The 19,467-nt window shown below is 37.4% G+C and overlaps 1 protein-coding gene across 1 annotated transcript in view; it reads right to left on the reverse strand.

Annotated features, from left to right (window-relative positions):
- Positions 1-9,211, reverse strand: part of RABAC1 (Rab acceptor 1) — a 36,921-nt gene extending 27,710 nt beyond the window's left edge. Inside the window, exons 1-2 of the mRNA XM_053691041.1 lie at positions 9,162-9,211; positions 5,028-5,140 (exon numbers count right to left, since the gene is read on the reverse strand). Coding sequence (XP_053547016.1) covers positions 5,028-5,101 — 74 coding nt within the window. The 5' untranslated portion in view covers positions 5,102-5,140; positions 9,162-9,211. The remainder of the gene's footprint in view (positions 1-5,027; positions 5,141-9,161) is intronic.
- Between the last annotated feature and the right edge of the window lie 10,256 nt (positions 9,212-19,467).

The raw sequence follows: 19,467 nt of genomic DNA on the forward strand, positions 1-19,467 counted from the left end.
TTTGTTTCAGTATGTTTAACCCCTTAATGACAACTGACGTACCAGGTACGTCATGCAAAAACTAACAGTTAATGACAATAGACGTACCTGGTACGTCAGTTGTCTAACAGAGTGCTGGAAGTGATCACAACCGCTTCCAGCAGCTCTGAGGGTATTGCAGTGATGCCTCGATATGGAGGCATCCTGCAATACCCCTTTACAAGCCTCCGATGCAGAGAGAGCCACTCTGTGGCCCTCTCTGCACCGGTAGCGATGGTGCCGTTGTCCGGGTGGGAGGAGGGAGCGTGTGCGCGAGTGCACGATGTGCGCGCGCGCGCACGTGCACAGGGGGCGCGTGCACATGTGGCACGTGCACTGGGCGCGCGTGCACGTGCGCACATTAGCCACACTGACACCAATGAAGTAGGAAGGGGAAAAAAAAGTTAAATATTTTTTTTTACATATAAAAGGATCTGGGAGGGGGTATTGTGGGGGGGGGGGGCTGCTACACTACAGAAATAATTAAAAATAAAAATAAAAGTTAAAAATAAAATTAAAATACTTTGGTTTGTGGGGCCAAACTGGGTACTGTCAGTACCCAAGATGGCGGTAATTAGGTAGGGGAGAGGGTTAGAGAGCTGGAGGGGGGGATCAGGGAGGTTGGTGCTAAGGCAGGGGTCCATCACAACTAAAATATTTTATTATTTTTATTTAAAGAAAAAAAAACTCTTATTTAGTACTGGCAGACTTTCTGCCAGTACTTAAGATGGCGGGAACAATTGTGGGGTGGGGGAGGGAAGAGAGCTGTTTGGGAGGGATCAGGGGGTGGCATGTGTCAGGTGGGAGGCTGATCTCTAAAATTAACCCTGCAAGCTCCCTACAAGCTGCCTAATTTAACCCCTTCACTGCTGGGCATAATTCACGTGTGGTGCGCAGCAGCATTTAGCGGCCTTCTAATTACCAAAACGCCAAAGCCATATAAGTCTGCTATTTCTGAACAAAGGGGATCCCAGAGAAGCTTTTACAACAATTTCTGCCATAATAGCACAAGCTGTTTGTAAATAATTTCAGTGAGAAACCTTAAATTGTGAAAAATGTAAAGTTTTTTTTTTTTTTTATTTGCTCGCATTTGGCGGTGAAATGGTGGCATAAAATATACCAAAATGGGCCTAGATCAATACTTGGGGTTGTCTACTACACTACACTAAAGCTAAAATTAACCCTACAAGCTCCCTACAAGCTCCCTAATTAACCCCTTCACTCCTGGGCATAAAACACGTGTGGTGCGCAGCGGCATTTAGCGGCCTTCTAATTACCAAAAAGCAACCACAAAGCCATATAAGTCTGTTATTTCTGAAAAAGGGGATCCCAGAGAAGCATTTACAACCATTTGTGCCATAATTGCAGAAGCTGTTTGTAAATAATTTCAGTGGGAAACCTAAAGTTTGTGACAAAATTTGTGAAAAAGTTAACTTTTTTTTTTTTTATCGCATTTGGCGGTGAAATAGTGGCATGAAATATACCAAAATGGGCCTAGATCAATACTTTGGGATGTCTTCTAAAACAAAACATATACATGTCAAGGGATATTCAGGTATTCCTGACAGATATCAGGGTTCCAAAGTAACTAGCGATAATTTTGAAAAAAAGTGGTTTGGAAATAGCAAAGTGCTACTTGTATTTACTGCCCCATAAATTGCAAAAAAAAGCAAAGAACGTTTAAACATTGGGTATTTCTAAACTCAGGACAAAATTTATAAACTATTTAGCATGGGTGTTTTTTGGTGGTTGTAGATGTGTAACAGATTTTGGGGGTCAAAGTTAGAAAAAGTGTGTTTTTTCCATTTTTTCCTCATATGTTATCATTTTTTTTTAGTAAATTATAAGATATGATGAAAATAATGGTATCTTTAGAAAGTCCATTTAATGGCGAGAAAAACGGTATATAATATGTGTGGGTACAGTAAATGAGTAAGAGGAAAATTACAGCTAAACGCAAACACTGCAGAAATGTAAAAATAGCCATTGTCATTAAGGGTAAGAAAATTGAAAAATGGTCCGGTCATTAAGGGGTTAAAGAAAAAAATATTTCAAGTAGGAGAAGCCAGGGAGACGGCTTCTAATATTTTACTTCTGACTAAAATAGTTTAAAAAAATCCAGTCTAGCTCTTTAAAGGGACAATAAACTCAATTTTCACACATATGGAAGAGCACTATTTAAATATATGAATAGTGCTATGTTAAAGCTGTGTAGACAGAGAGACAGAGGCGCCTCATGGGACAGTATCGTGCAAAATAAAACTATCACCAGAGTGATTGTCTGTCGGGCGAGGAAAAAGTCCCGTCCTGCGCTGTAAGGCATACTTTTATGCCGCTGCTTTTGTGAGTACCTCTGCTTCAAGCTTCCTTACAGATTCTTGATTGTTTTATTTTGCACGATACTGTCCCATGAGGTGCCTCTGTCTACACAGGTTTTTCCATTTGCTTATACCTCAAGAGTGCTGCCTGATCGTATGAGAGATTCATTTGAGAGATACACTACCTTGAATATCCTGCTTCCCCGGATGGTTTGAAATTCTATTTTTGCGCACCTCACATAGAGGCTCTTCTGCTGTATTATTATTGTTATGTTAAAGCTGTTTATTTTTAATTTTTAAACTAGCAGGAAGAGTCCAAATGGTCCATTAACCCCTTAATGACCACAATGTATCCTGTATGTCACTGGTCGTTAAGGTTTTTTTCAGGACATAATAGCACAAGTCTAACAAGAACACGCTATTAATGCACTCCCTCCAGTAGGCTTTGTGGAACAGAGCAGTCTCAACGCTGGTGGCAAGACCGCGCTATAAAACAATCAAGTCCGAAAAAATGGCCAGTGACATACAGGGTACGTCGCTGGTCCTTAAGGGGTTAAATAAAGACTTAGTGGCCGATAATAAGGAGCAATCACAAAGATCTATACACCCCGCAAGCATAAAACAGTGTTTATTCTTCAGCACAGAAACATTTTCTTTTTTTAAAAAAGAAACCCCCCACAAAACTGAAACATATTAAACCACCTCTTTTAAAAGGTAAACATAGAAAATGCTGTAAAGTTTTAATTCAAACTTAGTATAATCGTCTTTAAAAGGGACACCAAATTTTTCTTTGATTAAATGTTTTGTAGATGATTTGTTTTAGAGCTGCAATAACTAATCGTCATAAATCGATTAGTTGGTTTGCAATTAGTTGGTCTGTGCACAACACCAGCTGCTTCACTCAGTTTATATAGTCCATCTGGGAGGGATTTTATAAAAACGTATAGTTTTGTTTATTTATTTTTTTAAAACATTGCACTGAATTTCAGAATCCTAACCAAGCCCCACAGTGTCAGATGTTTAAGTGCGTTTACAGACTCCTGTTTATGTTATCTGTCTTTTCATATGCAGGGAAGGGGGGGGGGGGTCTGATACTCTTGTTTTCCCAGACCCTTTCACTGGGTGTCCAAGCCAAACCTCATCAACAGTGCTAAACTGGAAGTAAGTTTTTAAAAGGTTTTATACTGGATTTTTAGATCGGTATCTGTGCATATTCTTTTCTTATAGTAGTGTCCATTACATGCAGTTATATGAAAATTGGTCTACACTGTCCCTTTAATAAATAAAAAAAAAAAAAAAAAAAAAAAAAAAAAGAATTCCTTTCCCTGCTTGGGGTGAGAGAAAAAAAAATATATATAATTCCACACTGTCATCTCCCCTGGCTTGCCAGCTTTCACTCTATATAGTTCAGACTAAGTGCTATTGCATTGTCTTGTTATCTTGCATTTGTTGATTATGCAAATCTAATGTGTTGACTGGTCCTTTAAGAGATATGTCATATTGTTCTTTAATTATTTGTGTATGCATTGTTTTGATACATTGGAAATATCAAGTTCTCTCTGATTTACAGTTTTAAAATTTGATTCCTACCTGCCAATATTACTGTGCTAATTAGACAAACATTGTCATCTTTATTACATTTTCCGTATAGGAAGATGCAATTATTGTATTACCTTTTTCTTCAAGATTGTAGTTAACCAGATATTAGCCCTGCTCCAGAACCTCTGCTGGTCTGTGGTACTGCACATTTTATTTATCAATCTTATGTGCGATTTCATTTTCTGCCCTAAAATGCTCACTGTAATTCTTCTATGTCTAGATCAATAAACTGTTGCTGTTATTTTCAAGTGATCTGCTGTAAATATTTTTGATCTTGTATTTGCATCAGATTCAGTGAATTCCCGCTGCACATAATTTAGGGCCATTTATTAATATGGGCCAATTCTAATCCCACCATGTTTTCCTCTTCATTTCCATGCAAAAGTATCTAACTTATGGGTATGCAAAAAAATCCTTTGCGATAAGGAAATTCTTGTTTGAATGACTCATTATTGAATTGCACCTGTCCATTTATCTTGCAATTTGTCTGAAAATTTGATTACTTTCCAATACCAGTTTATGAATGTCTTAGAATTAAGTCCTTCTGTGAATTCAGCAGTACCTATAACTGTTAAGTATTGTGAGATTGGATAATTAATTTGTAATTCATTAAATATTTTCTGCCAGACTAAGATAATATTACTAAATACCTCTATATTTCTGATTTCTGTTGGAAGCTTGGAATTTGAACAGTGCAATAAAGCTTTCAGAGAGAATGGGAAAGTCATGTTCTCTTTGATCTCCAAGAATAAAACCTAATTGGCCTCCATTATCCAATCACAATTTTACCCATAAATAACCAATTATAATACCACCATTAGATTATTCACAGAGATGCTTTTCTTTTTCCCTCCCCATAAAAACTTTGCACAATAAATGTCTATTATATTTTATTTTTTCCCTATTAAGCATTTTTCTCTTTATTGCCGTTGTAGCCAAGAAGAAAAAAAAAAAAAAAGATTATACTTTGAATATGGCAGTCAGGTTAATATTCGTGAAATGGCAACTGTGATATGATAGAAAAGGTATCCAAACATTCAGTTTTCTGATTTTAAACCTGGTCTCAAAGAAATTCTCCATTATATTACATACTTGTTAATGATCCCGGTAGGACCCTCTTCCAATCCTCCGTTAAACAGGTCACCAGTCTTTCCTGCCATATTCATCTATATGACAGATCCGGGTCAAACAGATACTATTTTTTCCTGGAACAGAAAGGATTAAACATTATGTTTTAACTGTACTGATCCAGAAACAAAGTTGCTATTAAAAACAATGGTGTACAGAAATGTGTGTATATTATATCTATACATTCAAATACAAGATTACAAAATAATAAACTATAAGGATTTCACGCCCACGTGTTATTAAAAAGGAATTAGAGTCAAAATTAAACTTTCATATTTAGATAGAACATGCAGTGTTTAAAGGGAAATAAACCCAATTTCTTTTTCGTTTCAGGACAGACCATACAATATTAAACAACTTTCTAATTTCCTTATTTTATCTAATTTGCTTCATACTTTTGGTGTCCTTAGTTGAAAAGCACAACTTTGTAGTCTCAGGAGCAGCAATGCACTACTGGGAGCTAGCTGCTGATGGATGACTGTGCATGTGTTCAGCTAACTCCCAGTAGTGCAATGCTGCTCCTTCAACAAAGAATACCATGAGAATTAAGTACATTTGATAAAAAGTTGTTAAAAATGGTATGCTCTGTCTGAATCATGAAAGATAAAATGGTGGTTGTCATGTCCCTTTAGCAACTTCCCAGCGTATATCTATTATCTAATTTGCCTTGTTCGCTTGTAATCCTTTGTTAAAAAGCATACCTAGGTAGATTCAGGAGCAGCAGTGCATTATTGGGAGCTAGCTGCTGATTGGTAGCTGCACATATATGCCTCTTTTCATGGGCTTACTAGATGTGTTCAGCTAGCTCCCAATAGTGTATTGTTGCTCCTTCAACAAAAGATACCAAGAGTATAAAGAAAAATTGATAAACACTGCTGCAATCTAACACTTCTACAAATATATAACATTGTAAAGTAATGTTTTAAAGCTGCTTTCAAATAGTGCTACAGGCACATACAAGCTTCTTAGCTTACCTGTCTGCTTATCAACCAACAATACAAAAAGAACAAAGTTAATTGTATAACAGAGTTAAACTGGAAAGTTGTTTAAAACTGTATGTTCTATCTGAATCATGAAAGAAAAATGTTGGGTTTATTGTTCCTTTAATTCCTATTTTTGTAACCTATTTGTATTTATTTTTATTTTGTTATAAAGATAAAATAAATAAAAAAAAAATCTTAAAGCTACAGTTACAATTTGTTCTCTCTCCTATAGGCTTCAGCTTTGATCAGGTGAAAAAGCTTCAATACATCAGTGATTAAGTTATAACTAGACAAACCTGTTACCGTTCTGTAAGCCGGATCCCAGCTGTAGGCGACATAGTTATGTAGTGATCAGATAATATGTGCCAGGAATACAACCAACACTCACTACTGCTTGCTACAAAACATGCACACTTCATCACACAGTCATTTTGTCTATTAATGCTCTTAATGGGTTAAAGTGATGGTAAACTCTCCCCTTTATAAAATCAGATCTGGAATGTAAGCGCTATTTTAGATGAAGTTTAATTCATTAGCTGTAATGAAGATGCAGTATAACTTAGTTATTAATATAGATATGAAATTCAAATACTGCATGCTCCTCCGCCCACTTCAAAAGTAACATTTTCTGTGAGCTAACAGATTGAATTGTTGTCCAATCAGCGCTCTCCCCATATGGCACTTTTGTTGTAGCTAGAGCATTGATTGGAGAGTAATTCAATCATTTAGCTGACTGACTTTTGAAGTGGGTGGTGTAACGTGGGGTATTTGAATTTCATATCTATATTAATAACTAAGTTATAGCGCATCTTCATTGCACATGATGAATAAAACCCCATCTAAAATAGCACTTACATTCTAGATCTGATTTTATAAAGGGGAGAGTTTACCATCACTTTAAAGATGTGTATCTAAAAAGGTCAGGCCTATACTGATAAGAAGAATATTTTATATATCAGTGAACTTATCGCACAACGTTCTTGGGGTTTTATTAAAACATGCACACTGACTAAACAGCAGAAAATAAATATTGCAGACTTGGGGACCACAGATACATCAGAAGAGAAAACTAAATAACATTTTCCTATAGTAGCCATAAGACTTATTCTTCTACAGTTACAACAACGGACTATGTAATCATATTATAGTGAACTTTATTTGCATTAGTTCCCTAATGAAGCTGAGAAAAGGAACTAGAGGCTAACAATAAGGATGTGCGTTTTCCACATTGTCATTTATTGGCAGGCGAGGCATTCACTCCTGTTATAACTGTACATTTGTGTGTACGACTGGATACGTATAAAGTCATGAATCCTTATGCTTTGTTTTTTTTATAGTATCTGATTATCTGAGAAAGAGAGAAGTATTTTGTCAATCGATGCCGACTAACATAATATATTAGGGGGGAAATGTGCATGCTACTCTTTAAAAACAACCTAAACATCCTAAAGAAGCGCCTCATTATTAATTAGGAAACTGCATACAATATTATATATACTTTTTCTGACTTTGGCCATAACAGGGATCCTAAACATTAACTCTGGAGATTAGTTTTCTACCCCAACATCATATTTACTTCTAATAAGAAGTACTTGACTCCTGTACTTTGCATTTACACTGCTTCAAAATGAGACCCTACTCTAATAATATGGGTATTTATAACAAGCAGTATTAAATTCATAATTACTCTCCATTAGAAGTACTTCCCGAGTAGTAGGCTCATTATTTCCTCTCAGCTAGTAAACTCACTAAGGGCCTGATAATCAAAACCTCACCGATCAGGTGAGATGATCTAAGTAGGCTTGTTGTTATGGCGAGGCGCTTAAAATTTTATTTTAGAAATACAAATTTTATCTTGAGAAATGTTTATGTTCCTATACAGAGTTATTTATGTGAAACAAACTACTACATTACAAGGCCTAAAAAATGCCAAATACTTTGCGTGATTTCTCTCTATGCCGGCGAGGTTTTGAATATCAGGCTTTGAGTAAGAATTACATAATTACCTAACATAACGGCATATTCCAATCATTTATAAATGTTAATCATTTAACATGAGATGAGTAGCCATCTTCCAACATATTTTACTATATCAGTAATAGCAACATAATTACTCACAGGGTTTTAACTTCACACTCAAGCAGTATCAGGTACATATCCATTCCTTGGCATTTATATTAGCACTGTCGATATTACATACATCAATAATTCGCAAGATATTTACACAATCAATCTACACCATGATGAGAAATATAACTCATTTACTGAATGTGTTAAATTTAATATATAGCTCACCACCCCAGAGTTTTTATACTCCAACAATATGTAAGCATGATTACACCATAAGTACCTGCACTCCTCTGAGGTGCAGCACATAACCTCCCTCCTAGGTATGTACACTCCAACCAATTATGAAGCACACAAGTCATCTTGTAAGTATTTACAATTCTCCAGCATAGAATTACATAAATCTTCTTGCAATCTATACTCCATGAAAATGAAATACATAACTCCCCTCCTAAACATATTATGCTATTAATATGAGCTACATAATTACCCTTCTGGATATTTTATATCCCATCAATATAGTATGTAACCTTCTGGGGGGGGGGGGGTTATCAATATGAAATCACCCACTTGAATATTCATTTTAGACTCAACAAGTATCATGTACATAAATCCCTTTTTAGGCATTTGTATCCCACCAATATAAGCACAACCATATATACTACATCAGTGAGATACATAACTTACTTATTGTTTATCCACTAATATCAGAAAAACTGCTCACCTCCTAAGCTGTTAGTTCACAAACGGAGGGACATATATTGATATTCTATTATGGGCCAGACAATTCCACCCCTGGGTATTTAAAATCTATAACTGTGTAGTACAAGACTACTTATATTGTACATACTCTACCAATATGTGATGCACACCTACCCTTTAGGCTCCTTATATGACATTATTATGGGGTACCTACTCCGTCTTAGGTATTTCAGCCCCCCTACGAATTGTACTATACTATAGGTAAATAAAACCACTTTAAGGTATTTAAACTTCACAAGTCTCGAGTTTATCTGCCTTGCTATGGAGATACCTACAAACTACTCACCCTACAAAACAGCTCGTCCTGTCGATCTGTCACCGGAAGTGATCTGGCACAAACCGGAAAGCAAAAAAAAATTCCCTTCGTCGTTACTATGACAATCTGCCGTTTGCCTGTCAGTGGTGTCCACTGATTGGATGATAAACTTTGACGTAACCATATAGCGCAAGGGTAACGTTGTTCTCTTTGAACAGCTGCTCAGAAAAGCAAGTGAGAAAAACATCGACAGATGATACTATTATAATAAGCTTCAACTGTGAAGTGAATAAATCTAATGATTTAGTAACAAAAAAGAAGAAGAACGTGTTTGAAGGTCAGAGTAGCGTTGTTATTATAGTTTACAAAATGTGGTACATATAAAAATGATAGTGAACAAGTTTTTTTTTTATTGCTGTATTAGAAAATAATCAAACATAAAATAAACGCATAATAAATGTTTTAAAATATGTTGTTAGATAATGTTGCACTGGATTGAAAGTCAGGGATACGCCTCTTGAATGTAATTTTTCTTCCTTTGCTGTGGCTAGTTAGTAAAAATGAAAAACAATGTACTGTACTGTATTTATCAAACAATCACAGTGCAGCATGCAGAAAAGTGTAAGGGTTCTGCATTTTACCAAATCCACTCTTTGCTTTGGGGGGGTGGGGGTGGTTTTAAAAACATGCAAAATACATGATAATTGGGCATTGGAAAGTTATTTGATTATGCATAATTAAACATTTTATGGGGAGAAAAATTGGGATTTAATGTACCTTTAAATCAGGGCTTTGTGTGAAACAAGGATTTCTTTTTAAAAATGTCCAGCCCGTCGAAACAGAGAGAAATATTTAGTAAAAAAAATAATATATAAATAGATAGATGATAGATAGGAGTGATACATTACAGTGAGAGAAATAGATGGAAATCTACAAATGCATCCACTATTTAGTAGCTGTGTGTTGCAACTAAAATGATTGTGTTGGTTTTTGGGAGTATATAAAGGTATTGGCCTGCTATGGGGGTGTAAGTTTTTTACATTAAATGTAAGAATGTTGTTTATTTATTTTTAATAACCATACATGTAGTTGTTAATTACCAACATATTCAGCACAATTCAAAATGTAAAGGCAAATAATCTTGATTATTTTTTTTTGTGTGCAATAATGGCACCAGCTTTTCAAAATCTTGCAAAGCAGAATTAAATAACAAAACTATTTACCCTGGTGGTGTTAACTTTGAGCTGTAAAGCATTAACGTTAAAGGGACAGTAAAAATTAAACTTAAAGGGACACTGTACCCACATTTTTTCTTTTGTAATTCAGAAAGAACATGCAATTTTAAGCAACTTTCTAATTTCCTCCTATTATCAATTTTTCTTCGTTCTCTTGCTATCTTTATTTGAAAAAGAAGGCATGTAAGCTTGTTTTGGGTTCAGAACTCTGGACAGCACTTTTTTATTGGTGAATGAATTTATCCACCAATCAGCAAGGACAACCCAGGTTGTTCACCAAAAATGGGCCGGCATCTAAACTTACATTTTTGCATTTTAAATAAAGATACCAAGAGAATGAAGAAAATTTGATAAAAGGAGTAAATTAGAAAGTTGCTTAAAATGTCATGCTCAATCTGAATTAAGAAAGAAAAAAATTGGGTACAGTGTCCCTTTAAATGTATTTGATACAGCATAACATTTTAAACAACTTTCCAGTTTATTTCTATAATATTCATTTTTTCTTTGTTCTTTTGGTATCCTTGGTTAAATAGTAATCCTAGGTGAGCTCAGGAGTGTGCACCTATCCTTTGTTTGCAACAATGTTTATATAACTGTTTTATACTTGGTTACTAAACATTGTTGTTATAGAATGTTCTAGACACTCTAATGCAGCAGAGTTTGTAACTATGTATAATATTGCTATAAACATTGTTGTAAACTGTCACCAGAAGGCTAAGGACAAGTGCACGCTCCTGAGCTCACCTAGGATTACTCTTTAACAAAGAATACCAAGGGATCTAAACAAAATTGGTAATAGAAATAAACTGTGAAGTTGTTTAAAATCGCATGCTCTATCTGAATCATGAACATTCAACTTTTATTTTACTGTCCCTTTAAGTGACATCGAGTTCTGATTTGCACCTGGTTTACACAATTTCCTTTCAGTTAAGATGTATAGTTGAGTGGTTAGCAGCCTCAGAAAACATTTGAACGTCGCTAATGAGCTAAACATTTTGTTTCCAGATACAAATACTTTAATAGGAGATGAAAAAAAGCCTTCCACAGTCATAGTTTCACGTGTGCCAAAAGAAAATCCAATAACTTTGTGATTGTGTTAAAGGGAAATGAAACCCCCCCAAAAAAAAAATTGTGATTCAGACAGAGCATAACATTGTATAACAGTTTCTTATTTACTTCTGTTACAACACACGAACAAAGGCACTACTAGGGTTGTTTCCCTGTAATTTATTATTTCAATACTTAATGTTTATTAGTTTATGAAACTTTTATTATATAGGGAATGGTGCTAGATGCATAAACAATAATATTCCAAAAGACTAAGAAGACTCCCACGTGGATGTGGATATCTCCTGTAAGTATGCACATGTAAGCACTCTTAGCCTAGACTATGAGGCGGTTTATCCAGACCGGGTAGAAAATAAAATATAACTTTTATTATGAATTGCTCTTAAAATAAGGGTAACACACAAATTAAAATCAACACTAGCACTATCATGCAATCAGACAATATATATTCACTCGATGGAGGGCTGTGATATACGTGGCCTATAGTGAATGAATATGGGCCCCCCCCAAAAAAATTTTGCTATAATTACTGAGCTATACTAGAAATGGTGGGTCCCAAAATGCTGAGTATGTTTAATCAATCATAACATACACATTCTGTAAGAATATAGGGATACCCTGTTAATCTTAGTATATGTAATGTGAGCCAGGAATTATTCCTCTTATCCCTGCATGCTTATAACAACTGGTAGCTGCTGTTCAATCTAGTTAAGACAAAACAGTTCACTCTTGTTGAATAATACGTGTGAATTCGTTAAAGAGCTGTATTGTTTGATTCTCTAGAGTTGATAGAGTTGCCTCTGTGTGACTGTATAGAGTCACTGTTTATAATATGAATAAACGTTAAGTTTGAAGGAGATTTGGTTCTAACGCAACACTGGTATTATGTAATTTCTTTAACAGTTGTCAGTGTAATTCTGTTTGTACAATATAATCTCTGTGTACCTCCAGTTCATATAAATATGAGGGTTGCCTGAGAACCACAGAGCGCTACAAATACTGTTGTATTAGTGATACTTGTGACTCAAAATTACAATCTAATTTGTTTGGAGACAACACCTTCTCTATGATTCCTAAATAAATCATTATTCAAATTCTGATATATGTGCGCTACAGACATACAATTTAAATGCCAGTATCTTGGTTTGAGACAACAAAATCTCTGTGTTGCCTGTATCAATATAAATTGCATTTGGCTCTGTATGCGTTGCAGCCATATAACCCCCAGTTAGGCAGTGTCTTAATTCAAGGGAAACATTATCTCTGTGTTGCCACTTTGTATCAAAATTACATTTGTCTCTGTTTCTGCTATTCACAGAGCCTGCCACTAGTATCTCAGTTGATATCTTTAACACTTATAATTGCGCTTTATAAGCGCTTAAGTACCGCGAATATTCTCTGGTCTCTGGCACTGTCAAAGAATAGATATATTGGTAAATACCTTTGTTGTTATAACATTAACTCTGGCTAAGTCTGGCACAACCCAGACTAATCAACAATTTAACTAAGTATAGCTATTAGGTCTTAGTGTCTAGATTAACATATAGTGCTAGGCAGTTAAAAGTAGAGCGCCCAAACGCTCACATAGACTCCTGACTAGTTTCGCCCTACCGGCCTTTGACAAAGTATACAGAGGTCTGATATGCGTCTGTTCGGCTGTATATGTGTATATAGAGATTAGTTGTGGGTATACAGAGGTCTGATATGTGTCCGTTCGGCTGTATATGTGTGTATATAGAGATTAGTTGTGGGTATACAGAGGTCTGATATGTGCCGTTCAGCTGTATATGTGTATATAGAGATTAGTTGTGGGTATACAGAGGTCAGATATGCGTCCGTTCGGCTGTATATGTGTATATAGAGATTAGTTGTGGGTATACAGAGGTCTGATATGTGTCCGTTCGGCTGTATATGTGTATATAGAGATTAGTTGTGGGTATACAGAGGTCTGATATGCGTCCGTTCGGCTGTATATGTGTATATAGAGATTAGTTGTGGGTATACAGAGGTCTGATATGTGTCCGTTCGGCTGTATATGTGTATATAGAGATTAGTTGTGGGTATACAGAGGTCTGATATGTGTCCGTTCGGCTGTATATGTGTATATAGAGATTAGTTGTGGGTATACAGAGGTCAGATATGCGTCCGTTCGGCTGTATATGTGTATATAGAGATTAGTTGTGGGTATACAGAGGTCAGATATGCGTCCGTTCGGCTGTATATGTGTATATAGAGATTAGTTGTGGGTATACAGAGGTCAGATATGCGTCCGTTCGGCTGTATATGTGTATATAGAGATTAGTTGTGGGTATACAGAGGTCAGATATGCGTCCGTTCGGCTGTATATGTGTATATAGAGATTAGTTGTGGGTATACAGAGGTCAGATATGCGTCCGTTCGGCTTTATATATGTATATAGAGATTAGTTGTGGGTATACAGTGGTCTGATATGCGTCCATTCGGCTGTATATGGGTATATAGAGATTAGTTGTGGGTATACAGAGGTCAGATATGCGTCCGTTCGGCTGTATATATGTATATAGAGATTAGTTGTGGGTATACAGAGGTCTGATATGCGTCCGTTCGGCTGTATATGTGTATATAGAGATTAGTTGTGGGTATACAGAGGTCTGATATGCGTCCGTTCAGCTGTATATGTGTATATAGAGATTAGTTGTGGGTATACAGAGGTCTGATATGCGTCCGTTCGGCTGTATATGTGTATATAGAGATTAGTTGTGGGTATACAGAGGTCTGATATGCGTCCGTTCGGCTGTATATGTGTGTATATAGAGATTAGTTGTGGGTATACAGAGGTCTGATATGCGTCCGTTCGGCTGTATATGTGTATATAGAGATTAGTTGTGGGTATACAGAGGTCAGATATGCGTCCGTTCGGCTGTATATGTGTATATAGAGATTAGTTGTGGGTATACAGAGGTCAAATATGCGTCCGTTCGGCTGTATATGTGTATATAGACATTAGTTGTGGGTATAAAGAGGTCAGATATGTGTCCGTTCGGCTGTATATGGGTATATAGAGATTAGTTGTGGGTATAAAGAGGTCAGATGTGTGTCCGTTCGGCTGTATATAGAGATTAGTTGTGGGTATACAGAGGTCAAATATGCGTCTGTTCGGCTGTATATGTGTATATAGAGATTAGTTGTGGGTATAAAGAGGTCAGATATGTGTCTGTTTGGCTGTGTATGTGTATATAGAGATTAGTTGTGGGTATAAAGAGGTCAGATATGTGTCCGTTCGGCTGTATATGTGTATATAGAGATTAGTTGTGGGTATAAAGAGGTCAGATATGCGTCCGTTCGGCTGTATATGTGTATATAGAGATTAGTCGTGGGTATACAGAGGTCTGATATGTGTCAGTTCGGCTGTATATGTGTATATAGAGATTAGTTGTGGGTATAAAGAGGTCAGATATGTGTCCGTTCGGCTGTATATGTGTATATAGAGATTAGTTGTGGGTATAAAGAGGTCAGATATGCGTCCGTTCGGCTGTATATGTGTATATAGAGATTAGTCGTGGGTATACAGAGGTCTGATATGTGTCCGTTCGGCTGTATATGTGTATATAGAGATTAGTTGTGGGTATACAGAGGTCAGATATGCGTCCGTTCGGCTGTATATGTGTATATAGAGATTAGTTGTGGGTATATAGAGGTCTGATATGTGTCCGTTCGGCTGTATATGTGTATATAGAGATTAGTTGTGGGTATACAGAGGTCAGATATGCGTCCGTTCGGCTGTATATGTGTATATAGAGATTAGTTGTGGGTATACAGAGGTCTGATATGCGTCCGTTCGGCTGTACAGGGAGTGCAGAATTATTAGGCAAATGAGTATTTTGACCACATCATCCTCTTTATGCATGTTGTCTTACTCCAAGCTGTATAGGCTCGAAAGCCTACTACCAATTAAGCATATTAGGTGATGTGTATCTCTGTAATGAGAAGGGGTGTGGTCTAATGACATCAACACCCTATATCAGGTGTGCATAATTATTAGGCAACTTCCTTTCCTTTGGCAAAATGGGTCAAAAGAAGGACTTGACAGGCTCAGAAAAGTCAAAAATAGTGAGATATCTTGCAGCACTCTTAACCCCTTAATGACCACAATGTACCCTGTATGTCACTGGTCGTTAAGGGTTTTTTCAGGACATAATAGCACAAGTCTAGCAAGAACACACTATTGATGCCCTCCCTCCAGCAGGCTTTGTGGAATAGAGCAGTCTCAAAGCTGGTGGCAAGACCGCGCTATAAAACAATCAAGTCCCCAAAAAAGGCCAGCGACATACAGGGTACGTCGTTGGTCCTTAAGGGGTTAAAATTGCAAAGCTTCTGAAGCGTGATCATCGAACAATCAAGCGTGTCATTCAAAATAGTCAACAGGGTCGCAAGGAGCGTGTGGAAAAACCAAGGCGCATAATAACTGCCCATGAACTGAGAAAAGTCAAGCGTGCAGCTGCCAAGATGCCACTTGCCACCAGTTTGGCCATATTTCAGAGCTGCAACATCACTGGATTGCCCAAAAGCACAAGGTGTGCAATACTCAGAGACATGGCCAAGGTAAGAAAGGCTGAAAGACGACCACCACTGAACAAGACACACAAGCTGAAACGTCAAGACTGGGCCAAGAAATATCTCAAGACTGATTTTTCTAAGGTTTTATGGACTGATGAAATGAGAGTGAGTCTTGATGGGCCAGATGGATGGGCCCGTGGCTGGATTGGTAAAGGGCAGAGAGCTCCAGTCCGACTCAGACGCCAGCAAGGTGGAGGTGGAGTACTGGTTTGGGCTGGTATCATCAAAGATGAGCTTGTGGGGCCTTTTCGGGTTGAGGATGGAGACAAGCTCAACTCCCAGTCCTACTCCCAGTTTCTGGAAGACACCTTCTTCAAGCAGTGGTACAGGAAGAAGTCTGCATCCTTCAAGAAAAACATGATTTTCATGCAGGACAATGCTCCATCACACGCGTCCAAGTACTCCACAGCGTGGCTGGCAAGAAAGGGTATAAAAGAAGAAAATCTAATGACATGGCCTCCTTGTTCACCTGATCTGAACCCCATTGAGAACCTGTGGTCCATCATCAAATGTGAGATTTACAAGGAGGGAAAACAGTACACCTCTCTGAACAGTGTTTGGGAGGCTGTGGTTGCTGCTGCACGCAATGTTGATGGTGAACAGATCAAAACACTGACAGAATCCATGGATGGCAGGCTTTTGAGTGTCCTTGCAAAGAAAGGTGGCTATATTGGTCACTGATTTGTTTTTGTTTTGTTTTTGAATGTCAGAAATCTATATTTGTGAATGTTGAGATGTTATATTGGTTTCACTGGTAAAAATAAATAATTTAAATGGGTATATATTTGTTTTTTGTTAAGTTGCCTAATAATTATGCACAGTAATAGTCACCTGCACACACAGATATCCCCCTAAAATAGCTATAACTAAAAACAAACTAAAAACTACTTCCAAAACTATTCAGCTTTGATATTAATGAGTTTTTTGGGTTCATTGAGAACATGGTTGTTGTTCAATAATAAAATGAATCCTCAAAAATACAACTTGCCTAATAATTCTGCACTCCCTGTATATGTGTATATAGAGATTAGTTGTGGGTATACAGTGGTCAAATATGTGTCCGTTCGGCTGTATATATGTATATAGAGATTAGTTGTGGGTATACAGAGGTCAGATATGCGTCCGTTCGGCTGTATATGGGTATATAGAGATTAGTTGTGGGTATACAGAGGTCAGATATGCGTCCGTTCGGCTGTATATGTGTATATAGAGATTAGTTGTGGGTATACAGAGGTCAGATATGTGTCCGTTCGGCTGTATATGTGTATATAGAGATTAGTTGTGGGTATACAGAGGTCAGATATGTGTCCGTTCGGCTGTATATAGAGATTAGTTGTGGGTATACAGTGGTCAGATATGTGTCCGTTCGGCTGTATATATGTATATAGAGATTAGTTGTGGGTATACAGAGGTCAGATATGCGTCCGTTCGGCTGTATATGGGTATATAGAGATTAGTTGTGGGTATACAGAGGTCAGATATGCGTCCGTTCGGCTGTATATGGGTATATAGAGATTAGATGTGGGTATACAGAGGTCAGATATGTGTCCGTTCGGCTGTATATGTGTATATAGAGATTAGTTGTGGGTATACAGTGGTCAGATATGCGTCCGTTCGGCTGTATATGTGTATATAGAGATTAGTTGTGGGTATACAGAGGTCAGATATGCGTCCGTTCGGCTGTATATGTGTATATAGAGATTAGTTGTGGGTATACAGAGGTCAGATATGCGTCCGTTCGGCTGTATATGTGTATATAGAGATTAGTTGTGGGTATACAGAGGTCAGATATGCGTCCGTTCGGCTGTATATGTGTATATAGAGATTAGTTGTGGGTATACAGAGGTCAGATATGTGTCCGTTCGGCTGTATATGTGTATATAGAGATTAGTTGTGGGTATACAGAGGTCAGATATGCGTCCGTTCGGCTGTATATGTGTATATAGAGATTAGTTGTGGGTATACAGAGGTCAAATATGCGTCCGTTCGGCTGTATATGTGTATATAGACATTAGTTGTGGGTATAAAGAGGTCAGATATGTGTCTGTTTGGCTGTGTATGTGTATATAGAGATTAGTTGTGGGTATAAAGAGGTCAGATATGTGTCCGTTCGGCTGTATATGTGTATATAGAGATTAGTTGTGGGTATAAAGAGGTCAGATATGCGTCCGTTCGGCTGTATATGTGTATATAGAGATTAGTCGTGGGTATACAGAGGTCTGATATGTGTCAGTTCGGCTGTATATGTGTATATAGAGATTAGTTGTTGGTATAAAGAGGTCAGATATGTGTCCGTTCGGCTGTATATGTGTAAATAGAGATTAGTTGTGGGTATAAAGAGGTCAGATATGCGTCCGTTCGGCTGTATATGTGTATATAGAGATTAGTCGTGGGTATACAGAGGTCTGATATGTGTCCGTTCGGCTGTATATGTTTATATAGAGATTAGTTGTGGGTATACAGAGGTCAGATATGCGTCCGTTCGGCTGTATATGTGTATATAGAGATTAGTTGTGGGTATACAGAGGTCTGATATGTGTCCGTTCGGCTGTATATGTGTATATAGAGATTAGTTGTGGGTATACAGAGGTCAGATATGCGTCCGTTCGGCTGTATATGTGTATATAGAGATTAGTTGTGGGTATACAGAGGTCAGATATGCGTCCGTTCGGCTGTATATGTGTATATAGAGATTAGTTGTGGGTATACAGAGGTCAGATATGTGTCCGTTCGGCTGTATATGTGTATATAGAGATTAGTTGTGGGTATAAAGAGGTCAGATATGTGTCCGTTCGGCTGTACAGGGAGTGCAGAATTATTAGGCAAATGAGTATTTTGACCACATCATCCTCTTTATGCATGTTGTCTTACTCCAAGCTGTATAGGCTCGAAAGCCTACTACCAATTAAGCATATTAGGTGATGTGTATCTCTGTAATGAGAAGGGGTGTGGTCTAATGACATCAACACCTTATATCAGGTGTGCATAATTATTAGGCAACTTCCTTTCCTTTGGCAAAATGGGTCAAAAGAAGGACTTGACAGGCTCAGAAAAGTCAAAAATAGTGAGATATCTTGCAGCACTCTTAACCCCTTAATGACCACAATGTACCCTGTATGTCACTGGTCGTTAAGGGTTTTTTCAGGACATAATAGCACAAGTCTAGCAAGAACACGCTATTGATGCCCTCCCTCCAGCAGGCTTTGTGGAATAGAGCAGTCTCAAAGCTGGTGGCAAGACCGCGCTATAAAACAATCAAGTCCCCAAAAAAGGCCAGCGACATACAGGGTACGTCGTTGGTCCTTAAGGGGTTAAAATTGCAAAGCTTCTGAAGCGTGATCATCGAACAATCAAGCGTGTCATTCAAAATAGTCAACAGGGTCGCAAGGAGCGTGTGGAAAAACCAAGGCGCAAAATAACTGCCCATGAACTGAGAA

Source organism: Bombina bombina, chromosome 8, assembly GCF_027579735.1.
Source record: "Bombina bombina isolate aBomBom1 chromosome 8, aBomBom1.pri, whole genome shotgun sequence".
Lineage (NCBI taxonomy): Eukaryota > Metazoa > Chordata > Amphibia > Anura > Bombinatoridae > Bombina > Bombina bombina.